Source organism: Aristolochia californica, unplaced genomic scaffold (assembly GCF_029961685.1).
Source record: "Aristolochia californica isolate CCGP_79_NKW_82.1479 unplaced genomic scaffold, dmAriCali1.0.hap1 SCAF_2, whole genome shotgun sequence".
In the NCBI taxonomy this organism is placed as follows: Eukaryota; Viridiplantae; Streptophyta; class Magnoliopsida; order Piperales; family Aristolochiaceae; genus Aristolochia; species Aristolochia californica.
In genome coordinates, this window is record NW_027181881.1 from 6,400,252 (window position 1) to 6,426,579 (window position 26,328).

General features: G+C 37.6%; 2 protein-coding genes across 2 annotated transcripts; both read right to left on the minus strand.

The window, feature by feature from the left end:
* Positions 1 to 4,227: 4,227 nt before the first annotated feature.
* LOC137957283 (uncharacterized) lies at positions 4,228 to 6,919 on the minus strand. The gene is made up of 7 exons (XM_068805040.1): positions 6,694 to 6,919; positions 5,608 to 5,665; positions 5,225 to 5,530; positions 5,099 to 5,147; positions 4,927 to 5,021; positions 4,670 to 4,785; positions 4,228 to 4,454 (listed from the first exon to the last, which is right to left on the minus strand). Exons 1-7 carry the CDS (start codon positions 6,873 to 6,875, stop codon positions 4,394 to 4,396), a joined length of 867 nt encoding a protein of 288 aa, XP_068661141.1. The 5' UTR covers positions 6,876 to 6,919; the 3' UTR covers positions 4,228 to 4,393.
* Positions 6,920 to 16,701: 9,782 nt separating this feature from the next.
* Positions 16,702 to 25,818, minus strand: LOC137956871 (DEAD-box ATP-dependent RNA helicase 58, chloroplastic). Its single transcript, XM_068804524.1, has 10 exons — positions 25,558 to 25,818; positions 22,065 to 22,158; positions 21,724 to 21,837; positions 21,522 to 21,644; positions 20,975 to 21,079; positions 20,634 to 20,792; positions 20,481 to 20,549; positions 18,513 to 18,602; positions 18,178 to 18,318; positions 16,702 to 17,101 (listed from the first exon to the last, which is right to left on the minus strand). Exons 1-10 carry the CDS (start codon positions 25,779 to 25,781, stop codon positions 16,838 to 16,840), a joined length of 1,383 nt encoding a protein of 460 aa, XP_068660625.1. The 5' UTR covers positions 25,782 to 25,818; the 3' UTR covers positions 16,702 to 16,837.
* Between the last annotated feature and the right edge of the window lie 510 nt (positions 25,819 to 26,328).

A 26,328-nucleotide genomic window follows, 5' to 3' on the forward strand; every position in this document is an offset into this window, starting at 1 on the left:
GTTGTATTTATATTTGTGTGAAGGTGTTTGCAATGACTACAATGCCCTTAGGACTACATGCTTCAAAAGGAAAAATACATAAAAGGATATACCAGTTTGGATAATTACAATACAATTATATGTCATCTCTATGAAAGTTCTTCTTATTTACTAGCCATGCCACACCTATACTTGTGGGTGTCTTTAAGCACCCCCCCTCCCCCCTCAAACTCATGTTTGCAACTTCACTTGCGTGCTTGAAAGACAAATTTTGAGTGTCTTACTTTGATTCATCTTCTTTGTGGTATTCATCTTGTTCATATCTTGTGTTGATTTTCAGGACTTCATGGATTACATCATGAAGAAAGAAGAAAAACACACGCTAGGGAGAAAAAAAGATGAAGAATGAGGTTCAAAACTTGTGTCTAAACCCTCCCCCATAAGCTCTATTTATAATTGATAAAAGTATAATATTATAAGTATGTCCTTCACCCTAGTAAGAATGAATAGAGATAAGAAACATAAACTAATTACATTAATGACACCCTAAATATATCATATCTTTTAACATTTTCCCTCAAGCTAGGAGGTAATGGCAGTGATCCCAACTTGAAACAAATAACATAGACGTAGTAATAAACTCCTCCATCATGGTGTCCCAAGGATAAATACAACACCAGACACAAACTCTCAAAGGATAGAAATATGTGATAAGTCGAAACCAACCTTAAATGATTTCAAAAAAATATAGTGATAATAATCACTAAAGTGGGTAATGTCTGTCATTCACAAGATGATAAAAAATCCAAGGGTACCAATAAAAAATGTCAAAGGACTTAAAAACACCCATATATATAAAAGAGACTAACCAAAGCAACACTCCAAAAGATTGGCAAAATAATAAGAGTCAAATAAAGGACGAAAAGAGAAAGATTACCAAATAATAAGAGGGTAATGGGGAATCAAAGGAAGATAAGATGTAGGGGGCACCATGTGCTTTATTTTGCTAAGAAATTCAAATTCTTCATCAAATGAACCAATGCTGACAACAGTCAACAAATAGTGCACCCAAGGCAAGCAACCGAGGAGTACTTCTCCAGTAATAATATCTCGATCAAATAGACACAATAGTAGCATCGAAAATGGGTCAATGCCCAAATAACACGGAGTCCATCCTTAAATAAGGAAGATATGCACCAAATAATAAGTTAGAACCAAATAATATGCTATCAATCAAATAACCACCTAACTTAGCAGTAGTTTAATTAATTCAAAAACAACACCTTCGTCTTCCTGTGCGACGACACCACTAGTGACCAGTGTGACTTCCTCGCAGTGAGAAGTTGTCTCCAGAAACAACAACAGGGTTGGCGCTCGGGAAATAACCAGCGAACAAAAACAGTATGTGAACCCGACAGACTAATTAGGTTAAATGGTCACCTCTCTCTCTTAGCTTCCCTCCTGTTTTTGTGGCGGAGAAAATAAACCAACGAAAGAGACAACCAGAGAGATTTCTAAAACCAGCAACGATTGAATACTGCTCAAAAGATAACAGTAAGATCCTGAAGAAGTAGCAGTGAAATAACAACAATAATCACACGCAACAAGGATTATGGGCAGATTATGAGATGGAAATGCCAACAAAGAACAACGAGATTGACGTCGTTATCAATCAATGAAGCATGACCGATCAACCTTAGATGATTGATCGATCATCCAAATCATGGCCATATCATGCTATAATGCATGATCAGATGATTGATCAATCAATATTGTCCAGGCAAACAAAATTTACATGGAATGATCGATCATCCCACCAGATTGATCGATCAAACAAAATATTACCAGTCAAGGACATAAAACATGATCGATCATTGATCTATCATACTTGCATAGCATTGCCAGAGGGAATTTTGATTGATCGATTATCCCCTGGTAATGATCGATCATAGGAAATTCATTGATTTATCATACTTGCATTGCACAACCAGAGGGAATTCTAATTGATCGATCATCCCCTGGTAATGATAGATCATAGGAAGTTCATTAATCTATCATACTTGCATTGCACAACTAGAGGGAATTCTGATTGATCGATCATCCCCTAATAATGATCGATCAATTTAACTTTTCGAGACCAATAGTAACATATTGATAGATCAGTTCATTGATGAATAAGTCACATTTTGACACAAAAAGATATGTTATGATCGATTGATCGATCAATCAACATATTGATTTTTGTAAACAAGCAAAAAATGGCTATTTGGCTTGGGGAAGTTATAAATACCCCCACCAAACCACACATAGAGAAGTGAATGAACATTTATTGGCAAATCTATAAACTTTTATTCTCAATCTTACATATCTTCTCTAAAGTGCTTCGGAGTGAAAGAGAGCCTCAACATTGCACAAATTTCCACCTATTCTTTGCAAATCACATAGTCAAACTCCCAAACACCTTGCTCTATGCTAAAAAGAAGTGGAAGCTTGGATCTCTTATGGAAAATGTACTCTTCAAGTTTATGGTGTAAATTTTTCTCTCTTTATTTTTAATTTGTGAAAGGTTTATCTAAAACCTATTTAATCTAAGATAAAAAAAAATGCTAACTAGAGCTAGAATCTAACCAATCTCTTGGGGAGATTGTAATTGTAAAAAGTGTGTATATTGAGCTACACGTCGCTTAAAGAGAGCTAGAATCTCTTTGTATCAATTATAGCTATTAGAGCTTTGAAATAGTCGAATTTTTCAAACAAGGATTATTGGGCAATGAATACCATTACGGGAACATCAATAAAAAAAATTATTTATCTCCTATGGTAGTGAATATTTACTTTATATTAAAATTATAATATTGCATAATTTTTTATTATACACACAACTTAGTTTTAATCTAAAAAATTTAATTCACCCCCCTCTAGAGAAGTCAAAGAGGGCTAATACCCATTGGCCAAGTTTAAAGTTCTTTAAGTGGAGCACGACCATTAGAGAACTTTGTGGGCCATCACTGGTTTCACAAAAAAAAAAAAAAAAGACCTCAAAATTTTGTTGGACTTTGATGAATGCCCCAGATTAATCTTAAATAGTTATGAAAGATTAGTAAGTTGTCTCCTCCTTTTGAGGAAGAGATAAACTTTGGGAAGTTAACTTCCATTTCTTCTATTTTCTCTTCTTTATTTGTAAAGACAAGGAATAAAACATAGATAAAATCCATATTTGATTTGTGTGGATTCTATATTAATTCTATTATTCATATATTATTTTATTTTTAATACATGAAAGCATATATGGATTAAATTGGGTTTGGATGACCAGACTCAAATTTTCAAGCACACAAATTGGGTTCCGATTTTGATTAAAAATATTATATTGGGAAAAAAATATAATTTGATAACAATTATTTTGAATAGCTTATTGTATACAAAAATCATATACTATGTTTGATTTTAGTTACACCAGCCATCCTTTTTAAACATTAAACTACTAAAATATACAATAATTTATCACCCACTTAAAAAATTAAAAAAAAACTCAACAACTTGTAAGATTAAATGGGTCCCATATTACGTGCATGTAAACATAACTAAAAATGGAACATAGTTTTAGTGTGGCACTTATTAATATTTTCATAGGTCCACTTTAGGTAGATCTACATTAATATTACAATATGGCTGATCCAATACGAAAAATCATTTGGTGTGAAATATACGAAACGGTTATCTCAACCATCCGAGATTTCCGTTGATTGGACGGTTGAGACATGATCGGACAACTGAGATAGCTATTGATCATAATCAGACAGTTAAGATAGCCGTTTCGCATGTTTCACACCAAATGACTTTTCGTATTGGATCAGACCTCAATATTACAAAACGACATTTAGTTTACTACATATATTGGAAGTAGAAAAACGTATCATAAATATAAAGCACTGCCCCTACAATAAATTTAGAAGCAGATATTAATATTAGTAATAGGTATTGGATCAGGATCCTTTAAATCCAATACAATACTGACATTTAGGTCTAACCAGAGAAAAGCCAAATAACGTTCAAAATTGACCAGTTTTTCCCATTTTTTTCCCATTCAAGGGAAAAACAAACAAATAAATAAAAACATAAGCATACCATCACCATTCACGTAGTAAGCCTTCTCAATTTTTAGCAGGGGTTTCGGTCGTTAGTGAAATACTGACATGAACTATCAGCAGCAACCACCCTAGAAAACAATAAATAAATCATGGAAAACATTTTCAGTAGCAATGTGAATTGTTACACACGGCATGCACTGCCAAAATGCTACAACATAAAAAGCAAACTGACCCGTCAGTTTGCTTAAAGAAAAATGGACAAATGGATGGGGATGTCATCAATGACACCCTCGTCTCTACATGACAATTTCCTCCACATCGCCTCATTCACCTAGAAAGGGGGATTTTAAAGCTAAGCCCTTGATTGTATGTTTGCACTGAAACCTAAAGAGTACACCATAAAATTTGTTATGCACCATAAACTGCTAGTCTGCTTACACAAAATGAAGGCTAAAAAGTTTTCCAGACAGTCAATAAAAATGGCTAGCTAACAGAATTAGGAGGTCTCAGTTCCAAGTGAGTGAAAAGTAGCTTGTGAGATATTTCATTGTCTAAGTTATCTCATCTTACTAAGTATCAAATGAGAAAACCTCACATACCAGATCATATCATTTGAAGCAGATTCCAGCAAGCTGCTGGTATCATTGTCCTGCAGTGATTTGGAGGTCTCCTGGTTGAGGTTCCTACATTTAATGTGTAATCTGGAAGGAGATACCTGTAATAAAAAGTTCAAGCCAAATCTTGTCATTTAGGACCAATACAAACACGTCCATTTTACTTGTCTGAACACTAGTCCATGCCTTTTGTCTGCACATATTATATACAACAAAAAGTTTAAAGTAATAAGATGTCATACCTTTTTACTGTATCTGAAATCTCGTTTGGGAAGAAAATGCTGTGGGAGGTTGAAAGCAGTAGGAGCTCTAACTAACAGAAACAACTTCATGGGGCCTGCAAAAGAAAATGATTCATGGAGAAAATGCTGCAGTAGAACAAAATTGGATGAGAAGAAAAGCACAGAAACTAACCTGCATAAGAAACACTGCCAGCACCACTTGATAGCAGTGCTCGAATAGCCTGGCAACAAAGATTCTGTTAAGTTGGTGAAAATGATTTTGTGAGACTCAAGGGTAATTGCAATAAAGAGCATGAACCTTTTTTGAAAGCAGATCTGCTGCTCTGCTGTTATTTGAATTCATTTCCTTTTCAAGAACATATCTTCCATGAGAGAAGGAAAGCTCATAGACATGGAGGGGCCGTAAAGGACTCCCTCCAAGCATCAGAACAATTGCAGATACTTCAGGGATTTCATTTAGTGTTATCTCAAAAGCAGAAAGTAAATCTGAAATGTTATTCATCAATTTCTCCAGACTACTGATGCGCTGCTTCACATCTCTCACTCTTGCACTATGCTCCCTTCTAGATGTTGCCTTTATTTCTGCTTGCACTTGAACGGACTCCTATAAATTACACTTCTCAGGATGCAAATAATTCAGAAAGATAAAAACCAAGCATCATCTTCCTTTAGAAAACTTACCAAGTTTTTACGTTCTTCCTTTAAAGAATCAAATTCTACTTCAAGATTCTGCAGGACACTGCAAAAGCAAAAAGAACAGGCTGGAATTGGAAAGGTTAAACTGAAAAATCAAGCCCAGAACCCATTAGGGGAACAAAATTAGCAAATCGACTGAGGTACTGAAACTGTCATGATTTAGGCTCTGGTTGAGGACATACATGATCCATGAATAGAAGAATACAGCTGATGAACGTAGATGTCAAAAAACTCCATGATTCGCTATTCATCTTCTGTGCCATGTAATGGCTGGCGCATGTCCTAAGTCAAAACCCTAGCTCTCCAAGAAAGTACCTCTTTGATGAGCTGTGATAGCTAACTGCTTTATATCTAATCTACTCTCTTTTTTTTCACCACAAATCAGGCTGACAAAAACATCGCATTAGTCTCTTCTAAGGGGTGAAAATATGTAAATCAGCACCGCTCAAGATACAAAGTTTGAATGTTTGATGAAGGTACCTCCCCAAAATGAAAAATCTGTCTACCCATGAACCAAATCTTCACTTTGGAAAAGTAAGCTAGCATAATCTGATTCTAAGAAAACATAGTGTTCCAAGATATTGACGGCAGTGTGCGCAGTAAGCAGTTAGAAGCTAGCTGGCCTCCGCGGACGACAAAATAAGGATATTGTGCTCACAATACCATGAAAATCTAACTTTTTTTTGTGCTCTGACTTCTATACTACCTGTAACATTTAGAATGCCAGCAACATGCTACGAGCAAGCTCAAGGCAATTCCGGACAAAAAACGTGAAAGGTAACCGCAACAAGATCTTTATTGATCACTGGACTCACAAATCGAGTCCGATTTTATAAATCAAACCGAATAGCCTCACTAAATGCAGAGGCAATTACCTTAAAAGAACAATTACAAATTACAGTTATGAAAGCCCATAAAGTGAAGGGCAGATGAAAGACAATAAATCACAAATAGTAATCGACCAGAAAAAAGCGAGAAAATATGGGACTTTGGGATATTTCTTGCGTACTAAAATTATGCAATTTGAAGAAAAAATATGCTGACTTGTTGTCAAGGAGAACAGAGCCTTACGAAGGGATCTGTTGGTGCATATAGAGGACGAATCCTACAATTTCTTTCACGAGTTGACAGATTGTAGATCTCTCCAACACCTCCATCCTCGTTTCGATTTCCATTGGCGCCAATTTCGACTCTACTTCTTTTCCTGAACTTCTGTTCTCTCTCATTTGAGAAAACGAAGGCGGTAAAAACATGAGGGAGCTCTATTTAAACTTTGGTGCGGCGACTCGGCAGAGGAAATCAGAGAATGGGGCGAATTGCATTCATGTTTTAAAGTGTAATTGTCAATACTGTTCTAGGTTTAAAACTAATGTTTACATAGCATTTTTGAATTCACCTACATATTCCCATTATTTACTAGCGGATAAAAGATAAAAAAAAAAAATTTCCGCTTGTTTGGATGCCCATGGAAAATGAGAGAGAACACAAAATAGAAACATGGTTTCTCTTGATTGGATACATAAAAAAAATGAAAAAGTTAGATCCAAAGATTTCATTAAATAAGCTTGAACTTCTCCTAAGATGGCATGTAAGAATGAAGGAAGAAAGAAGAAAAAAGAGAAGAGATGAAGAAGAATAAAGAAGAAGAAGAAGAAGAAAATAGGGTGAAACAAGGAGAGTGTTAAGAGGGGAAAAGAGACAGTTAGGGTCATGTCTCTCCTTTCTTAGTTCCTTATTTATATGCTTTTCTCAAAGTAATTACATTCTACCCATTACACATGGATTGGATTTAGAGAAGTAAACTCAAAGAAATATTACAAGTTAAACCTCCATAGAATAAATATTCAAACACTTCTCCTCATGATGGTGCATATACATATACAGCATGGAAGAAGTAGAATGAAGTTGCATTGACTTGGTAAAGATATCCGTAACTTCATTCTAAGAAGAGACGTGTTCGAGGCATACGATTCCAGCTTGTAGTTTTTTTCCGGATGAATTGACAATAAATTTCAATCAATTTGGTTTTTTTTCATGGAAAACTGGATTTGATGCAATATGTATTGTTGTTTGATTGTTAAAATGGAATTTTATTGAAGTATCTTTATGAAATCCAAGGTCAATACCCCACGATATATTCATTTACTACATGCGCCACTACTATGTATTTGGCTTATACACTGGACTAAGCAACAATATTTTACTTCTTACTCCAAGTTACTAAGTTGCCACCCACCAAAGTATAATAACCTAAGGTAGATTTTCTATTATCTATCGCACCGGCCCAATTAGCATAAAAAAAAACCTTCAATGTTGATATGTCCAAGGCATTTGTATAGGAGGCCTTGTCCAAATATCAAAATATTCTCTTTGCACCTTGCTAATGAGATACTTATGGTTTAAGCATATAGCGATTGACAACACTTCTAACAAAAAATATTTTAGTCTCACTATAATGAGCTAAATCAATTTGCCTACAAGCTTCTAAAACTTTCCAACATCTACTTCTTGTCCCAAACCAACACAAAGCTTAACATTAGTGTCCATTGGCATATCCATCGATCAACCACCCCTATCTCTGTGACCAGATCAAGCACATACTTCCTTTGGGAATATATAATACCATAACAGGATTAAAACACTTCAATTCTAAGGAATATTTGAGTAGCCCCAAGTCTATTGCCTATAATTTTCTAAATAACCTGACTTGTTGAATTCCATCCGGACCACTTTCTATCAAGATAATGTCATCTACATATACTGCCATGAGTATTACCCCTCTGCTAGTATGTACATTTCACAAAGACAGAATGATCTACAACACACCTACTAAACCAGACTAAAGCACTACCTTGTTGAATTTGTCAAACCATGCTCTAGGTGATTGTTTTAGCACATACAAGGATCTTTTAATTTCACATACCAACTCCTCCTTAACCATAAATCCATGTAGTTGATCCATATAAACCTCTTCTAAGAGTTTCTTATTGAGGAAAGCATTTTTAACATCCCACGAGTTTTTTATGCTCAACATTGCTCCCCAAGTTGCATGTTTGATTTTCATATAGTGCCGACATCTCCTCTTCCATAGTTGCTTTCTACCCTAGATTTTAAAGAGCTTCTAGAACTAACTAGGGAATAGAGACAAAGGAAAGAGCTTCAAGGAAAGAATAACAACTAGGAGATAAACAATGAGATGACTTATACTGTGATAATGGATGCAAGATTTGGATTCCTCTGGAACAATGGTTTTAGCATCAAATATAGGAAAAATTGGAAGCGAATCAGCATGATGAAGAGTCCTAACCTTTGGAGGATTAGAAGATTGCACAAGAAGGAGGTCAGCCAACAAAGTAGAAATCTCTGAAGAAAGTACTTGGGGGCAGCAAACTCATGGTTAATGGGTAAAGGATCCTCCAATGGTACAATGGGTTTGGGCATACCTGTAGAAGGAAAATTGGGACGATTGTTGTTGGAGTAGAATGATCCTCAATAAAAGTAAAATTTGCTGACACAAAAAATGAAGTAATGGACTATAACAAATATAACATTTCTGAGTACAAGAATATCCCAAACAATGCCTTTGAGGGCTTGATGAGCAAACTTATTTTTTTGTGGAGACATATCAGGAATAAATCATTCATATCCAAAAACTTTATTAGGAAAAGAAAAAGAATTATAATCCAAGAAAAGTGTTTTATATGGAGTCACATTATGAAGCATTATAGAAATCATATGATTAATTAGATAATAAGTCGTAGAATCGTATCACACCAATAGGATTGATGAGCCTAGTCCTACATGGAACCAAGATGATCACTATCAGTTCGTGAAGAGAAAGAGAAATATTGATTCCTCTAGCTCTGACCAAATCACCCTTCTTGAGGACGACCATGTAAAAGAAACATTAGTTCAAATCAAGGAGGATGTGAAGGAAATGAAAGGACTCCTTCATTGATGGTTGACTACCTCTCCTCGCGTCAACCGCCATCAGCCAAGCATTAGCATTTTAGTCTGAGTAGCATTTTTTTTTACCTAGATTGACCTCTTTTTGTACTTCATGTATATGCTTTACTTTACGGTCACATTTTGTTTATGCCTCAATTTTACACACTTTTGAACTATGAATGGAAGGCCTTGAACCAAATCTTTGAGTGAATTTCTCTTCCTCCTTATTGGTCAATCTTTTTTAGATATGACAAAAGGGGGGAGAACACAAAACAACTAAACTTAAAATCTACATCAAACCTATATGCACATATTCAAGGGGAGAAATTATGCACATTTTTAAAACTTATGGTATTATGATTTTTAGTTGATGGAATTAGGTTTTGTCATCATAAAAAAGGGGGAGATTGTTGACCTAGGCTGACCCTCATCCATATTTTGATGATACCAAACTTAACCATATTTCTGCTAAGATTTAAAAATCAAGCATTTCAAATGTAACTTCTTCAAAAGACAAAAGATCAAGGTCTATACAAAAGAATCGGCAAATTCAAATACAAGACCTCGAGCTATGCGATGTGTGATTGAAGACTTAAAGACTAGAGTCAAAATTGTTTAGAAGTATCACAAGATGTCTAGAAATGTAAGAAGACAGTTGCCAATGAATCTAAGATACACAAGAATATTGGAGCTTTATGGCATAAACATTTTCCCTCGCTTCAGCCGCACACACCGACGCAGAGATCTGAAAAAATGCCGAGAAAGTTCCCCCTCTATTGTTTTTGTAAGTCCCGAGACAGACTCTATTTTTATGTTGCATCTCTATAGGTTCAGAAGAGATAAATATCAACAAAGAATGAAAGGCCTTCATTCAATTGATTGAGTACATCACACGCTAGAGCAAATAACAATGGTCCTCCGGGTCCCTCTGGCCCACCTCTCTAATGGTCCCCATCTATTCGAGTGTTGTGGACCAGACTCCACCACTCAACAATTCTCCCACTTGGAGACTGGTACACCAACTGCATTACCCTCTTCCTTAAACATGATATCCTCCACCTCTGCAACTCACTGCCCCTGTCTTCATGCTAGAAGACCAATTGAAGTTGCGCACCACTTTAGTTTCTCAAGTGTAACACCCTTCATGGCCAGCTCCCACTTGCTAGAATTTTTATCTTGCAAGGTTTCTTCGTAACTTTGCGGTTCTCCACCATCTGCGAAATGTAGCTACAGGAGTGGACGGCTCTGGATCTGACTACGGAATAATAGGAGTGGATGCATTGGACCCGCTCTCCACATCACTTGCATCTCTGCACTGTACGGTGTCCTTGTACACAATCTTCCCATCTCTCTCCAACCATTGTTTTTCCTCAGAACCGAACCTCGGCTCTGATACCAGTTGTTAGGAAAAAATCAATGACAATAACAAAGTAAACGGAAACCACACTCGCCACAAAGATTTAAGTGGTCCGGAAAATTGACTACGTCTACGGGAGCTGCAAAAGATTTTATTACTTGAGGAATTTCAATAAGGTTTTTACTCACAGCAGTACACAACCTCACCATTACAACAAGTCCAGAGAGTTCTCTGTAAATACAGTGACGGGTGTCGAGAGCCTCTCTTCCAGAATGACGCAGAACCACCTCTCCCTACTGCCTCTACCAGCAACACCAGAACGCCTCCCTACTGCCTCTATCAGTAGCACCAGAATGCCTCCCACCGGAACGCCTCCCTGTTGCCTCTACCAGTAGCACCAGAACGTCTCCCTACTGCTTCTACCAACAGCACCGGAACACCTCCCTACTGCCTCTACCAACAGCACCAGAACACCTCCCCACTGCCTCTACCAGCAGCACCAAAATGACTCCCTGCTGCCTCTACCAGCAACAGCGAAACGCATCCCTGCTGCCTCTACCAGTCGCACCGGAACGCCTCCCTGCTGCCTCTACCAGCATCACCAAATCCCGACTAGATCGAAGCTTATCACCGCAACTTGGTCTTCTTGTCGCACACCCAGGCACCGATACGAATTCCCGAGAGAGAGTTCCGAGAGTGCTTCTCTATAAGCGCCTCTCGCTCTGTAAATCCCGAGCGAGAGATCCCCTGTTTCCGGGAAACACGAAAACCATCTCCCACTCGTTAAAAACCCAAGCTCAGTTTCTGCAAGTCCTGAACCTTCTCTGTTCGGGTAGCACCATCGAAGCTTCACTCGACGACAGCAACGTCGGAGTCCCGAGAACTTCTCTCTTCCCGGAAGCAATGAGTCTGTAGCCCTCTCACGACAGCGTCGTCCTCGGTGAGAGTCAGAGTCTGAAGCCTCTCAATTTCCCTTACTTCAGCCTCACACACCGATGCAGAGATCCAAAAAAATGATGAGAAAGTTCCCTCTCTATTGTTTCTTTAAGTCCCGAGACATACTATGTTTTTTCGCTGCGTCTCTGTAGGTTCGGAAGAGATAAATATCAACAAATAATGAAAGGCCTTCACTCAATTGATTGAGTACAACACACGCTAGAGCAAATAAGAATGGTCCTCCAGGTCCCTTGGGCCCACCTCTCTAACGGTGCCCATCTACTCGAGTGTTGTGGACCAAACTCCACCACTCAACAATTCTCCCACTTGGAGACTGGTACACCAACTGCATTGCCCTCTTTTTTAAACATGATATCCTCCACCTCTGCAACTCACTACCCCTGTCTTCATACTAGAAGACCAACTGAAGTTGCACACAACTTCAGTTTCTCAAGTGTAACACCCTTCATGACTGGCTCCCACTTGCTAGAATTTTCATCTTGGAAATTTTTTTCGTAATTCATCGGTTCTCCACCATCAGTGAACTGCAGTTGCATGAGTGGACGGGTCTAGATTTGACTATCTAATAATAGGAGTGGGTGCACTGGACCCACTCTCCCCATCCCTTGCATCTCTGCTCTGCACGATGTCCTTGTACACAATCTTCTCATCTCTCTCCAACCATCGTTTTCCCTCAGACCCAAACCTCAGCTCTGATACCAGTTGTTAGGAAAAAAATCGATGACTATAACAAAGTAAACGGTAACCACGCACGACACAAAGATTTACGTGGTTCGGCAAATTGCCTACGTCCACGGGAGTTACAGAAGATTTTATTATTTGAGGAATCTCAATAAGGTTTTTACTCACAGCAGTACACAACCTCACCATTACAACAAGTCATGAGAGTTCTCTATAACAGCAGTGACGGTTGTCGAGAGCCTCTCTTCCAGAATGACGCAGAATCATCTCCCTGCTGCCTCTACCAGCAACATCGGAACGCCTCCCTACTGCCTCTACCGGCAGCACCGGAATGACTCCCTGCTGCCTCTACTAGCAGCACCAAAACACCTCATTGCTACCTCTACCAGCAACACCAGAACGCCTCCCTGCTGCCTCTAACTGCAGCACCAAAATGCCTCCCACAGGAATGCCTCTTAGCTGCCTCTACCAGCAGCACTGGGACACCTCCACGCTGCATCTACCAACAACATCGAAATGTCTCCCTGCTGTCTCTACCAGCAACACCAGAACGCCTCCCTGCTGCCTCTACCAACAACACCGGAATGCCTCCCTACTGCCTCTACCAGCAACACCAGAACGACTCCATGTTGCCTCTACCAGCAGCACTGGAACGCCTCCCTGCTACCTCTACCAGCAGCATCGAATCCGGACGAGACTGAAGCTTCTCACCGCAGCTTCATCTTCCTACCGTACACCCAGGCACCGATACGAAATCCCGAGAGAGAGTTCCGAGAGTGGTTCTCTGTAAGCGACTCTCTCTCTATAAGTCCCAAGTGAGAGATCCCATGTTTCTGGGACACGCGAAAACCAGCTCCCACTTGTTCAGAACCCAAGCTCTGTTTCTATAAATTCTGAACCTTCTCTGTTCGGGCAGCACCATTGAAGCTTCACTTGACGAAAGCAGCGTCGAAATCCTGAGAACTTCTCTCTTCCCTGTAGCAATGAGTCTGAAGCCCTCTCACGACAGCATCGTCATCAGCGAGAGTATGAGTCTGAAGCCTCTCGATTTCCCTCACTTTAGCAACACAAACCGATGCAGAGATCCAAAAAAATGCCGAAAAAGTTCCCTCTCTATTGTTTTTGTAAGTCCCGAGACAAACTCTATTTTTCCGTTGCATCTCTATAGGTTCGGAAGAGATAAATATAAACAAAGAATGAAAGGCCTTGATTCAATTGATTGAGTATAGCACACGCTAGAGCAAATAAGAATGGTCCTCCGGGTCCCTTGGGCCCACCTCTCTGACGGTGCCCATCTACTCGAGTGTAGATGACCAGACTCCACCACTCAACATGTACTTGAAGCAAGATTAAGGCAAGGGGATTGGAAGTGAGTTTTCTTGAACCTTTAGGGCATCAACATGGTTTATCATTATCACAAATTCTCATTGTTTAGTCCAAAATGAATCAGACATGAATTACTCCCGCATTACTCAATTCATTCGATTAGGTTGTTAGTCCAAAATGATCTCCCATTCATTTGAATCACGTCATGTAATGTGGTAAGGAAATAACAGGGGAATTAGGTTTCATACCTATTTTGCGAATCTTTTACATGAATCGCACACAGGACGCATTTCTCCCTCCCCCCGAAGGAAAACATTTCCTACATTTCATTTCCTCTCCCAAATTTATTTTTTCTCCTGCTCGGCTTTCCTCCCTCAAATTTTTTTCCCTCTATCTTCTCCCTCTCAGCCTCCGTCGCAAAGCCGCCAACACAGAGCACGGGAGGTTGAGCTTCGGTCGCAGAGCCTCTCGGCCTCCCTCTCTTCTCCCTCTCGACATATCGTCGGAGCACCGCCTCCGTGGCCATTGTCTGCTAGCCTGTCGTAGTCTCTCGCCATTATTGAAGCTGCAAGGAAGACAACGCATCGCCATCAGGGCGTCGTGAGGTAGATGAGGCTGGTTTAATTTTTCTTAACATTTTTCCTAAGTTAGGAAAAATTAAACTAGTGTCATAAAAATAATAATTCATATTTTTATTTATAAAATAATTAATTTTATTTATTCAATATTTTTATTTTATAATTACTGTATTAAATTAGTGATTTAATAGTCATAATTAAAATATTATTAAAATAAACATTTGATAAATTGTTTTGGTTTAATTATCTCATTGCTATAATTAATTAAACCAATGGTTTTAAATTTTATGACAATATATTACTAATTAATAATATGCAAAAATATATATTATGTTATAGATAAAATAATATGTTCATTTATTTATTATATTTTTTTAATTACTGTATTAATTAGTGATTTTTAATGTTAAAATTTATCTTATGTTATGAAAAAAAATTATTTCTTTATTATATTCGCTTATGTTATTTTTTATTTTTTTATAATTTATTTTAATCACACGTAATTATTATATTAATTTATAATAAACTGTAATCGTTAAGTAATATAATAGTCTTTTATTAATTAGTTTTTTAATATATTTTAATACTACACATTAAATCATTTGCAAGTGTAGTAACCGTGCTTATTTTGGTTAATTATCTGTTTAGGTATATTTTCTATTTAAGTATATTATAAAAAGTTACTCGTTCTCTTGTTTATATCATATTTTTCATTTTGGGGCATTAACACTAGAATCTATTTTTCCAGTACATTTGAACTCATCTATAACACCCAAGGATAAATTGAAGTTGAACTCATCTATAACACCCAAGGATAAATTAATCTTCACCTCATTTCAAGTTCATTGTTTTGGTTTATTATTCCTTAATAAGTTACAATTCAAATTTCAAACTATTTTAGACTTCTCGAAAGACACATATTATGGTCTTTCACTATAGGCCATTTGTCGAATGGTTGTGCTACCAATTTTGCTGATTGAGGGTTTTAAGTGTTGTCGAAAGTTTCATAATTCTAATAATTAGCCATCAATTATTTATTATCATCATAACCGAGTTTAAAGGGATCATGTGGATGAAATCCAGCCAACAAATTGGATCTTCTAACAGTCCAAAAAATGGCTAGTGGTGGAAAAAGCTTATATATGCCCCTTTGGATTGACTTTGTCAAGTCATTACCTAGAAGTGAAATGTAATTAGTGGGAATCACTCAATTCACTCCTTTTGATGGTCAATTAGGCCAACACTAAGATTTTGTTCTATGTACAAGGGAGTGGTAGACATTACTCTCAATCAAATGGTTTCTGCATTTTTTATATGAAATTTTTTAAAAATTATTTCTAAATATACATTATGTCACGTACTATATATATATGAATAACATCACTTAATTAAAGCTTTTGTTTCATTATTCTTAAGTTTTCAAAAAGTTTCCATAGTTGTTCTTCTGTTTTCTATAGTACCTCTGTCTATCCACATCATATTCTTGTTTACTTCAAGTCCAGTACTTGAACCTTGAACCGTGAACCTTGGCTAAGAAGACTGGCAACTCTCTTGGCAAAGACAAAAGGGGAAGGAGGGCCCCTCCCTTTTTCCACCTTCATTCAATACAAGAACAAACTCTTAATTCTAGCATCCAAATACAACATCATGTAAACAAGAAAAAGACAATAGGACAGTATGTGACTTTTCTGACTCAAGTATTGGTCATGGTTTCTCTTCTAATTTGATCAAAGAAAAATGAAGAAAAGGACAAAGTTCCACAAAAGTCTATCCCTACTCCGATACCATGTTAAAAGAGAAAAGAATTGAAGAAAAGATGTAATCAAAGAGAACTTTAGGAGAAGAAAAGTTGTACACAGCCAGATGAATAACAGGTTGCCTTGTTTCTAACTCTTTATATCAAGTGAAAACAATAAATGAAATACAATAAACATAGGCAAATCACTAAATATGACAAAACTTAGCAGTCTGACCAAAACAAGCTAACTAATAACCATTATATCACTTGACATAAACCATGTTTTCAGGCTGTTAGAAAATACATCCAGGGGTATTTAAATCATTTTACCACTTCATTGGTTAATTTTCTTTATATAATTTAGTTCTTCTTGTTACATTATATCAGTGGTTAAATTTTCATGTACATAGGATGTGTAGTTAAGGAGATATAAGGAGATTAAAGTTTATTAAGTGTAAAAGGATATTTTTGTAATTTTTAACTCAAAACACCTATTTAAGAAGTCTGAGAATTTGTGCACAATTCCCAACAAAGCCTTTCAGGTTCTTCAGAAATTCTTTCTTCTCCTGTCTCCTTTTTCTCTCAATTTTCTCCTCTTCCTTCACCCAAATCTGGATTTTTACACAGGCTTCAGTTTAAACTGATCAGTTCACATTGAAATAGTAACTCATTTTCATACCGCTGCAACACAAACCGCTCCTCGGGTGTTATCAAGGTTGTGACTGAACATGTGTCATCAGAAAATGGCTTCCTGCCTGTCCTTCCAGCTCGGTGAAGATAATTAATTGCAGTTTTTGGCAGATCAAAGTTATAGATATGTGTTGTCTCAGGAAGGTCAACACCCCTCCCTGCTATATCGGTTGCCACCAGAATACAGCCTCCTTGCCTCACTTCCTGCATTTCAGATATAAGTGAACCTTGACTTACTAAATTTTGCACATGAAAGGAAAGAAATATATGATTAAACAGTTTTTTTTTTTATCTTTGTAAGGAACATCACATTTCTGAAGTTTGTATTCACTTCATCCAAAATTAAAATTTGAAAAGAACAAATGGAAAGTTCAAATCCATGGTCAACATAAAATTTAAAGTAGCTCCTAAGCTTTCAGCACCACCATGTTGACAATAGAAGGGTAGTGGAAAACCATTCTTGTTAAGATTTCTATTCAGCATGTATTACAGTACACTGCAAGTGTTTTGTCAGGAAGATGACAAAAATTTCTTCAGGGTCTGAGAGAATAACAAAAGCAAAAATCCACGATGTCATAAGCATTTCATATTTCATTACTTTTTACACAGATACTGAGGGCTATATGCTTCTCTAGAAACAGGACAAAAGATGGGAATGTAAAAAGCCAAGGTAGCAAATTGTCACCAGTGGTTGCAATATGGAGTGAAAAATATCTTCTTTACTAAATGGCCCTGATGAAAGAAAAGAAACTACAGTTCTCAAGTTTTTTTGCTTTTCACCATCTCTCCAGAAAATGAAGCAAGTGAAGACATGTTAAGGATAGAATCGCTTTTTCTTCTTTAAGAGATTGTCCTATGACTTTTCATTCCATTTATTGACTATATTTTTCCAGGACTGCTTAGTTCAATCTGGAAGTTTCTAAACAGGCAAATCTCAGCAAAAGATATCAAAATTTGCAACAATTAAAACTAAAAACTGTTCCGGTCATCAAAATGAAGAATGCTGACCGAAAAAGAAGATGCTCTGGCATTGAAATTCATTTCTTCTTCCAAAAGTAGTATTTCTGCATTTTCAAAATATGAAACCTTTAGGAATATAATGACACTTGTTGTTGGTGAGATTTTCCTAACACTTTTCATTTCATTTATTGACTATATTTTTCCAGTGCTGCATAGTTCAATCTAGAAGTTTATAAACATACAAATCTCAGTAAAAGATATCGCTTTTGCAACAATTAAAACTAAAAACTGTTCTGGTCATCAAAATGAAGAATGCTGACCGAAAGAGAAGCTGCTCTGGCATTGAAATTCATTTCTTCTTCCAAAAGTAGTATTTCTGCATTTTCATAATATGAAGCCTTTAAGAACTCAATGACACTTGTTGTTGATGGAGGATTTCCAGCCTTTTTTGACTTCTCTGACTGCACAAATGGAATACATGTTGGAAAATTTTCACAACAGGAGGCATAAGATGCCTGAGAGAGATAATAATGCAATGGAGAGTAATAAATAGAAAATAAAAAGGAGTGCCAGAGATTCATGATTACGCAGAAATGTATTAGCTAAATATAATAAAAGAGTGCCATTCCATCACAATCATGAGCATATAGGAGACCTGTTCGTTCACAAAAATTATGCCTGAATTGGGTAGATCAATCTGCAATAAGGATAACAAAATATGCAGCTTGTCCCTCTTACTGCAAACCTACAAGGAGTGACACATTATTAGAAAATCAACGATACCAAAATATCATCTTCCCTAGTATTTCACTTCATATTGTTTGATCATATTATCGTCTACTGCTAAAGGGCATCTCAAAACTGAACAAGCAAACAAATTTTCAAATATTATTCCATGATGACTATATCAATTATGCCTAGAAAAAAGTACACCTAAGGGGGGGTTAATCCACAATGAAGTGGAAATGAAGTGGAAAATTGAATTGAAGTGCGATGAATTGCTTCCACTTCAACTCATGTTTGGGTGTTAGTATAGACGAGTTCAAGTGGCTGGAAAACAGATTTCAATGTTAGTGCCCCCAAATGAAAAATATGATATAAAAAAGAGAATAAGTAATATTTTATAATATACTTAAATAGAACATATACCTAAACATATAATTAACAAAAATAAGCGTGGTTACTACACTTATAAGTGATTTAATGTGTAGTATTAGAATATATTAATATCCTGATTAATGAAAAATTATATTATATTACTTAATGATTATAATTTATTATAAATTAAAACAATAATTATGGTTTAATTAATTATAACAATTGGATAATTAAACCAATTAATGATTATAGTTTATTATAAATTAATATACTAATTACGTGTGACTAGAATAAATTATTTAAAATAAATAAAAAAGTTAAAAATAACATAAGTGAATATAATAAATAAATAAATTATTTTGTAATAACATAAGATATAGTTTAACATTAAAACTCACTATTTTAATAAAAAATAAATAAATAAATAAATATATTAATTTATCAATAACATAATATACATTTTAAATATTATTAATTAATAATATATTAACAAAAAAATGAAAAACTAATAGTTTAATTAATTGGATAATTAAACCAATTATGACGATGTTTAATTTTTCCTAACTTAGGAAAAATTAAACATCGTCTTCGTCTTCCTCTGCGGCGGGCTTGGCAAAGGCGACGGCAGCGGGCAACGGCGACGGAGGCGACGCTCCGACGGTGCGCCGAGAGGGAGAAAATAGGGAGGCCGAGGGGCTCTGGCCTCCCGTGCTCTGCGACGGAGGTCAAGAGAGGGAGGAAGGAAGGCCGACGGGGGGGGGGGGAGGCCGAGGGGCTCTGGCCTCCCGTGCTCTGCGACGGAGGTCGAGAGAGGGAGGAAGGAAGGCCGACGGGGGGGGGAAGAGAGGGAGGCCGACAGAGGTGGGGGCAGAGGGAGGAAAAAATAACGGTCGGGGAGGGAGCAGAGGTCGTCTGGAGAGACTGACGAGAGGGAATAGCGGGTGGAGGGGGGGGGGGGGAGGGAAGAAGCAACGCGCGTGGAAAGCTGATGATTCGCAAAATAGGTAGGAAACAGCTTTCCCCCGTTTTTGCCTAAGCGAATGAAATGGTGTTATCTCACTTCAATTCAAGTCATTCTGGACTAACGCCATAAGTGGGATGAACTAAGTAATGCGGGGGGAATTCATTCCACTTCATTGTGGACTAACCCCCCTAAGTAACAAAAATCACATCTGAAACATAGTTCCTGTACACACTTCTGTTGCAGAGTTGCGATAAGTCACCATCCAAAGGCTTCAGTTAAAACATACTATAGCAGCCAGATAAAAGCCTGCAAAGGGTCTGAGGAAGTAAGAGTCACTCCAGTAGTAGTTAAGTTATCAAATTGTTAGAACCATGCAACAGTTGAGGTTCTTTTCCGTAATTGTCAAACTGAAAATAGATTCCTCAGCTCACATCCTATATTTCATGCATGAATCACATGTGTGGTGCTACTTAAATGACCAGCATGATAAATTAAAGACAAATCCTATCTGATGCCAGCAAAAACAAGAAGCAGTGTCAACATGAGCATGAGTTGTCTCACCACAAATTTATGCAATAGACATGAAGGCATAGGCTGCACTGGATTCACATGAACATGAACCACATCTCTCTGTCAGTAAGAAACAATGGGTAAGTCCATATTACTAGCCCTTAAATTATCCATAACATTAGAGGCATCTTGAAAACAACAAACCTTAGTCCACTTTTGCTGAATACAGTCATGCACAAAGCGGTTGTGTTGTGGGATAGATGCACTTGCAAAAATTGTTTGTCGGTTACTTATTGTGGAGTACAAAGTTAAAAGCTTTCGAAGTGAGTATGCTTGTTTTGACGAATTGAACATGAAGTCAACCTATAATGAAACAAAAGTTAGTGTAGTCATGACCTAGTTTGAGTAACATGGGTCTTTAGCATTTTCTGACCTTACAAAGAAAACCAGTATAACAAGCTATCAGAAATTTAGATATGATGTATGTCCTACAAACATATCAGTTTTTGACAAATTTTAGAAAGAATTAAAGGACCATTTCTCACCTCATCAATGACCAAAACCTGCAATTTGTCAAGTTTAAAAATTTGCTTCTCCAGCATCTGGCACAGGCTCAATAAAGTTGCAACCACTATCTGTGGGGGCTCTGCCTGGATAGAAATACTAGTTAGGATGCATCTAAACAACTTGTCACAATGCCTGGTATTTAAAATGCAATGTGTTGCAAATGTCCCCAATGGTTAAGATGCTTTTGTCCCCAAAGAAGTCCATAATTGGTCATGTACTAAGAAAAAGAAAGAAAAAAAAAAAAAAAGCCTTGAGGAATACTTCAAAATGGAAAAATGCAATATGATGCAAGAAGAACTCATTCCATGCATGTGTTCTCTAATCGTCGGAGAGATTTAATGAGATGAATGCATTAACATGAATAATTAGGCAATTTATAAGTGTACAGAGATGCAGCTGCATGCATTATAGCTCAATGGTAAAAAATGAATACCCACTGAAGTATCAGAACATGAATAAGTAGAAAATAAGGAAAAAGAAAATCAGAAGAATTAATCTGTAAGAATCTTATGGGGCATCCTGCACCTTTAGCCAACTTTTATGCCTTTTCAACATCCCTCCATCTAAAAGAGCCATGATAGTACAACTCTTCTGCTCCTGGTCATTTTCAACAGGCTTCGCAGCCAACATCCGAGCAACTTTTGCTACCTTGTCATACAAAAAATTAATAAATTGGTAACATGCACGTAGAACCAGGCCTTGCAACAAAAAAGTCATGATAACTTACTTGCATGCCGAGTTCCCTGGTGGGAACCACTATCAATGCCTGTACAGCAGATCTCTGAGAATCTATTGCAGAAAGTATTAACAATAAGTATGCCAATGTCTTTCCAGACCCTGTCTAGAGGAGCAAATAAACTAATGCATTAGATCCCTGATACAGAATTCCTAGTTGAGCGTCCATGCTATACAAGTTAAGAAAAGAATTCTTGATTGAATGCAATAAGAACTGAGGAGTATGACTAAACGCCTTTTTATCTCTCCACCATTATGTTCGCCAAAATGTTCTGAGGAACTTTTTTTCAATAAACTCAACTATAGATTCAACTTCCAAATGAGTAGATTAACCTGAGCATGAATGATACAATCCTGTCCAGCAAGTAGAATCGGCAAAGATTGCCTTTGCACATCAGTAGGTATAGAAAATCCAACCTCTTCTGCCCTACAAGATGAAAATACAGACAATCGTTTTGTTATTGGAGAACAAATTGCTCAGTGAACATAAGCAAGGCCCACCAAAATACTCCGAAAGCATAGCGCAAGATGGATTTGTTGGCTTGAGCTGTCTTCCAGAGGAGGAAGTCAGGTTTACAGGAGTCTCAGTTTAAAGGTGTTTTAGTTATATTAGTCTTCTATTTATTTGAAGTTATTTAATATGCTAGGACTCATCTTTAAGTGTTAGAGTTTAAGTGTAATTGGGACAAGGATAGTTTAATTGTAATTCGACTCTACTACTTTCCTCTATTATAAATAGGGATTCAAGTACGCAGATTAAAAGAAGTCAATAAAGTTTTTCTCTTTTCCATAAATTTAATATGGTATCAGAGCGGGAATAACCGTTCGGCAACGATTGTAGGAGAAAAACTCCTACATTCGACGACGACGACAGAGGGAGAAAACTCCCGTTCTTTATCCCTGCATCATGCTTCCTGCTACAGACACGATTTTGGAAGCTCCCGCCGTTTAGTCAACATCAAATGCCACATCGATTACTATACTGACTGACGCATCTCACCCTCGAACCGCTCTCGGATCTTGTTACCGAACGTGATGCTTAATCTGTTCAACGTCTCCTCCCACGAGAAGTCTTTGTGGACCTCCGCCGTAGGCATCAGTCTCGACGACAAGTCCAAGATGGTCACGATCGCTCCGAGGACAAAGACTATTACAGCATCGACGGCGTAGACGATGCGACGAAGGAGCTTCTCCTCCATGGAGATCTTCCCTTGGGAGGAGACCTGAGCCCTAGCACCAGATCTCAAATCACGGTCACCGATTTATTGAACCTCCCTCCACCGGCTGACCTCAGCAGGAGTTTTCACTATCAATATCAAGAGGAAGGCAGCTAGGAATGCCATGGGTTTAACATCTTGAGCGTAAACCTGGTAAGTCGTTTGATATGAAATTCCGGACATGCCTAATCTTATGAACAAACTTCGTTGTTCTTCTTGAGACCCAACTTGCGCAGGTACCTCTTGCGAAACCACTTCCTCTACTTTGTTCAAAGTCTGCAAAGGGGGAATTATGTTTTTCTTGGGAATGGTGTTTCTCCAACATTCAGCTAGTAGGGAGATAACAGGTGTGTATCATTATTAGTGGAAACTAAGTGTAATGCAAAAGCGGGACATACAAGGGGGAATCTAGTAGAGATGTTATGAGTTGATATGGCTTCAAAAAATCTCACCTGCCAATGTTTCAAGCTCCGATCCTGTGTAAGGAATCCTTTGTACATTGTATTTAGGTATGGCGATTCTAGTTGGCTCATTAAACTCCAAAGGTGTGACTAAAGACAGTAATTGATTCTCTGGTACTTCTTGGGGTAGGTTTGAAGAAATTTGTGCGAAAATTCTTATCTTGTATACTAGCCTGCTAGTCAGCACTCTCCTAGTTCTCCATATCAGAGTCTGAAAGTTCAAGCGAAAGAAGAATTAGGGGTTCCTGTCCTCAGGCTTTTGGGTGGGAAAGATGATGGAGTGGTCGGCATCTTTGAACGAGTACGACAAGCTTGTCATAAGGATGAATAAGCCTAGGGTTGTTTGAAATTTGATGGCAGTGCATCCATCTTTGTGGGCTGACATGTGGACCACATTAAATAAAAGTTCAGCATGGCTTTTATCAGATGCAGTTTGACTCGGACCAAACTAGACCAGACAAAACTCGACCTGGACCATATTCGGACCAGAACAGACAAGACTCGACCTGGACCAGACTCAGACCAAGACTCGACCCAGAGCAGATTCAGACCAGACTCGAGTTGGACCAGACTCGGACCTATCCCAAGTTGTCGAGATGTATATCTCAAGCAAAGACAAGTTAGGGTATTTGAACAGCGATCTTCTTCGATCTCCTCTACTCATGGTCAAGTTAACCACGAGAATGAATGAAGTTTTGAGCAAAGCTTCAGCCCTGACCCAGACCACCGACATTTTTTTTTATAAAGATGTATTTATATTAACAAGAGAAAAATTACAAAAGAGGAGGGAGCAGATCCCTAACAACAAGAGATTGTGGGTAGCTTCCTTCTTGGCAAGCACATCTGCTGCCGAATTTGCGGATCTCAGAATGTGAGACCAAATATAAAATAAAATTGAGGTAATTTCTAGAATCTCCTGAAAGATGTCCCAATGGTGCCACGGGGGAGGGGATGCACACTCACACCTACCAATGACCACCTTTGAGTCCCTTTCAATGTGAAGGGGACCGTTGCACTTGTCTCTGAAAACACAGAGTCCATTGAGGAGGCCATGAAGCTCAACTGACGTAGAAGCGGAGATGCCTAAAGGGCTAGCATATGAGAAATGTTGATTACCGAAAGAATCCAAAATAACATCTCCGAAGCCAGAAATCCTGGGATTACCGAGAGAAGAGCCAAACCACCGACATTACTACTACGTATGTTGATGGCAATGACACCTCCCAAGTGTATGATCTCCGATGACATGTGACACCGGTGACTATCTTGAAAAATCTACAATAATCTCGAGGGCCTCTGGCATAAAATAGACTTTCACAGACCGAACCTGATGAAGCGCTCAAGAAGAGCGGATATATTGTCTAGGCCATATCCGACCATGGAGAAAAACTTTTGAAGCCAAAATAATTCGATTCCCATTTGTTAAATTTGAAAACCAGTTGACAGACATACTTACAGGAGCAGTATGCGGCAAGAACTTCTACAACTCACTTGGCAAGTTGGGCATTAGAGATATATACGCACCAACTTGAGGGGGACTGTTGGCGTGAGTTGTCTTCCAGAGGAGGAAGTGAGGTTTACAAGAGTCTCAGTTTAAAGGTATTTTAGTTATATTAGTCTTTTATTTATGTTGAGTTATATAATTATATTAGGACTCATTTTAAGTATTACAGTTTGGGTGTAATTGGTACAAGGGTAGTTTAATTGTAATTGGACTTTACTAATTTCCTCTATTATAAATAGGGGTTATGTACTCAGATTAAAAGAAGTTAATGAAGTTTTTCTCTTTTCCATGAATTCAATAGGATTAGCTATATAGAGAGCATGTAAGTGCACAAGAATAAGAACTCCCTTGGTATGAAAAGAAACCAGCTTTTCTGGGTAAAAACGTAGCACTAAAACACATCGGAAGTGAAATGTCCTCTGAGAATACGAAGAAACGACTCTAATGGAACCAGAAATGAGTGCAGACAATATTACTCCATTCCACAAGGCTTAAACTTCTGAAATGCACAGAAGTTCAGACACGTTTGAAACTCAAAAGTTTTCAAACATCTTAGGCTGACCCAGAACGGGAACTGCCCAAACTCCGACGAACAATTTCCTGGAGTAATATAGAAGACCATTATCGGGCAGGGATAAACTTACCTTCTTAATATATGTTCTGGTACACGGTCATCACAGAGTTCACGCAAAGTTGGAATTCTCTGCTGCGCATTGGCAAGAGTAGCGAAGCAAGTAAATCCGCGATAACGTTTCGAATAAGCTGTTGAGATGGATACGACGTTTGAATCTCTTTTGCTAGAGTTCTGTGGCGGGTAAACAGAGGCTCGCACAAGGGAGTGACACCAAGTAACGGAAAAGGAAAGCATTTCAAGAGAGACGTTGCAGTGGAAGAGGTGAAATTCCTTATAGGTTGTAGCCTGGAGGTTTTGCCATTACCCTCAACGCCTATCCCTTATAAATGGTCTAGAAATTGTACCAAAAACACCCTCTTATCGGAGAACTAGACGTCATAATGCCCCCTCGTTACTCTTGAATTTAAGAATGATTAACAGTTCCTATCCACCATAAAAGAAAAAATATCATGTAAAAAACTATTTTTTAAACTTATGAAAGTAAAATAGGTAATGAGGATAAGAAACATAAACCAGATTTATACTTAGGATTAGAATCGATAAAGAATAAATAAATTAAATAAATTTATATTATTAGTAATAACTAATTTAAAATATTTATCTTTTAGAGACCTTAATAAATTTACATAAATTTTAGGACATTAAATAAGAACTCCATTTTTAGAGAAGATTAGAGAAGAACTCCATTTTTTTCTTTATTCTTTATGAATTATGTTGGTCTTGTATGGATTGGGAAAACCAACAAATCAAATACTGCCTTGCCAGTTCTATATATTGACAT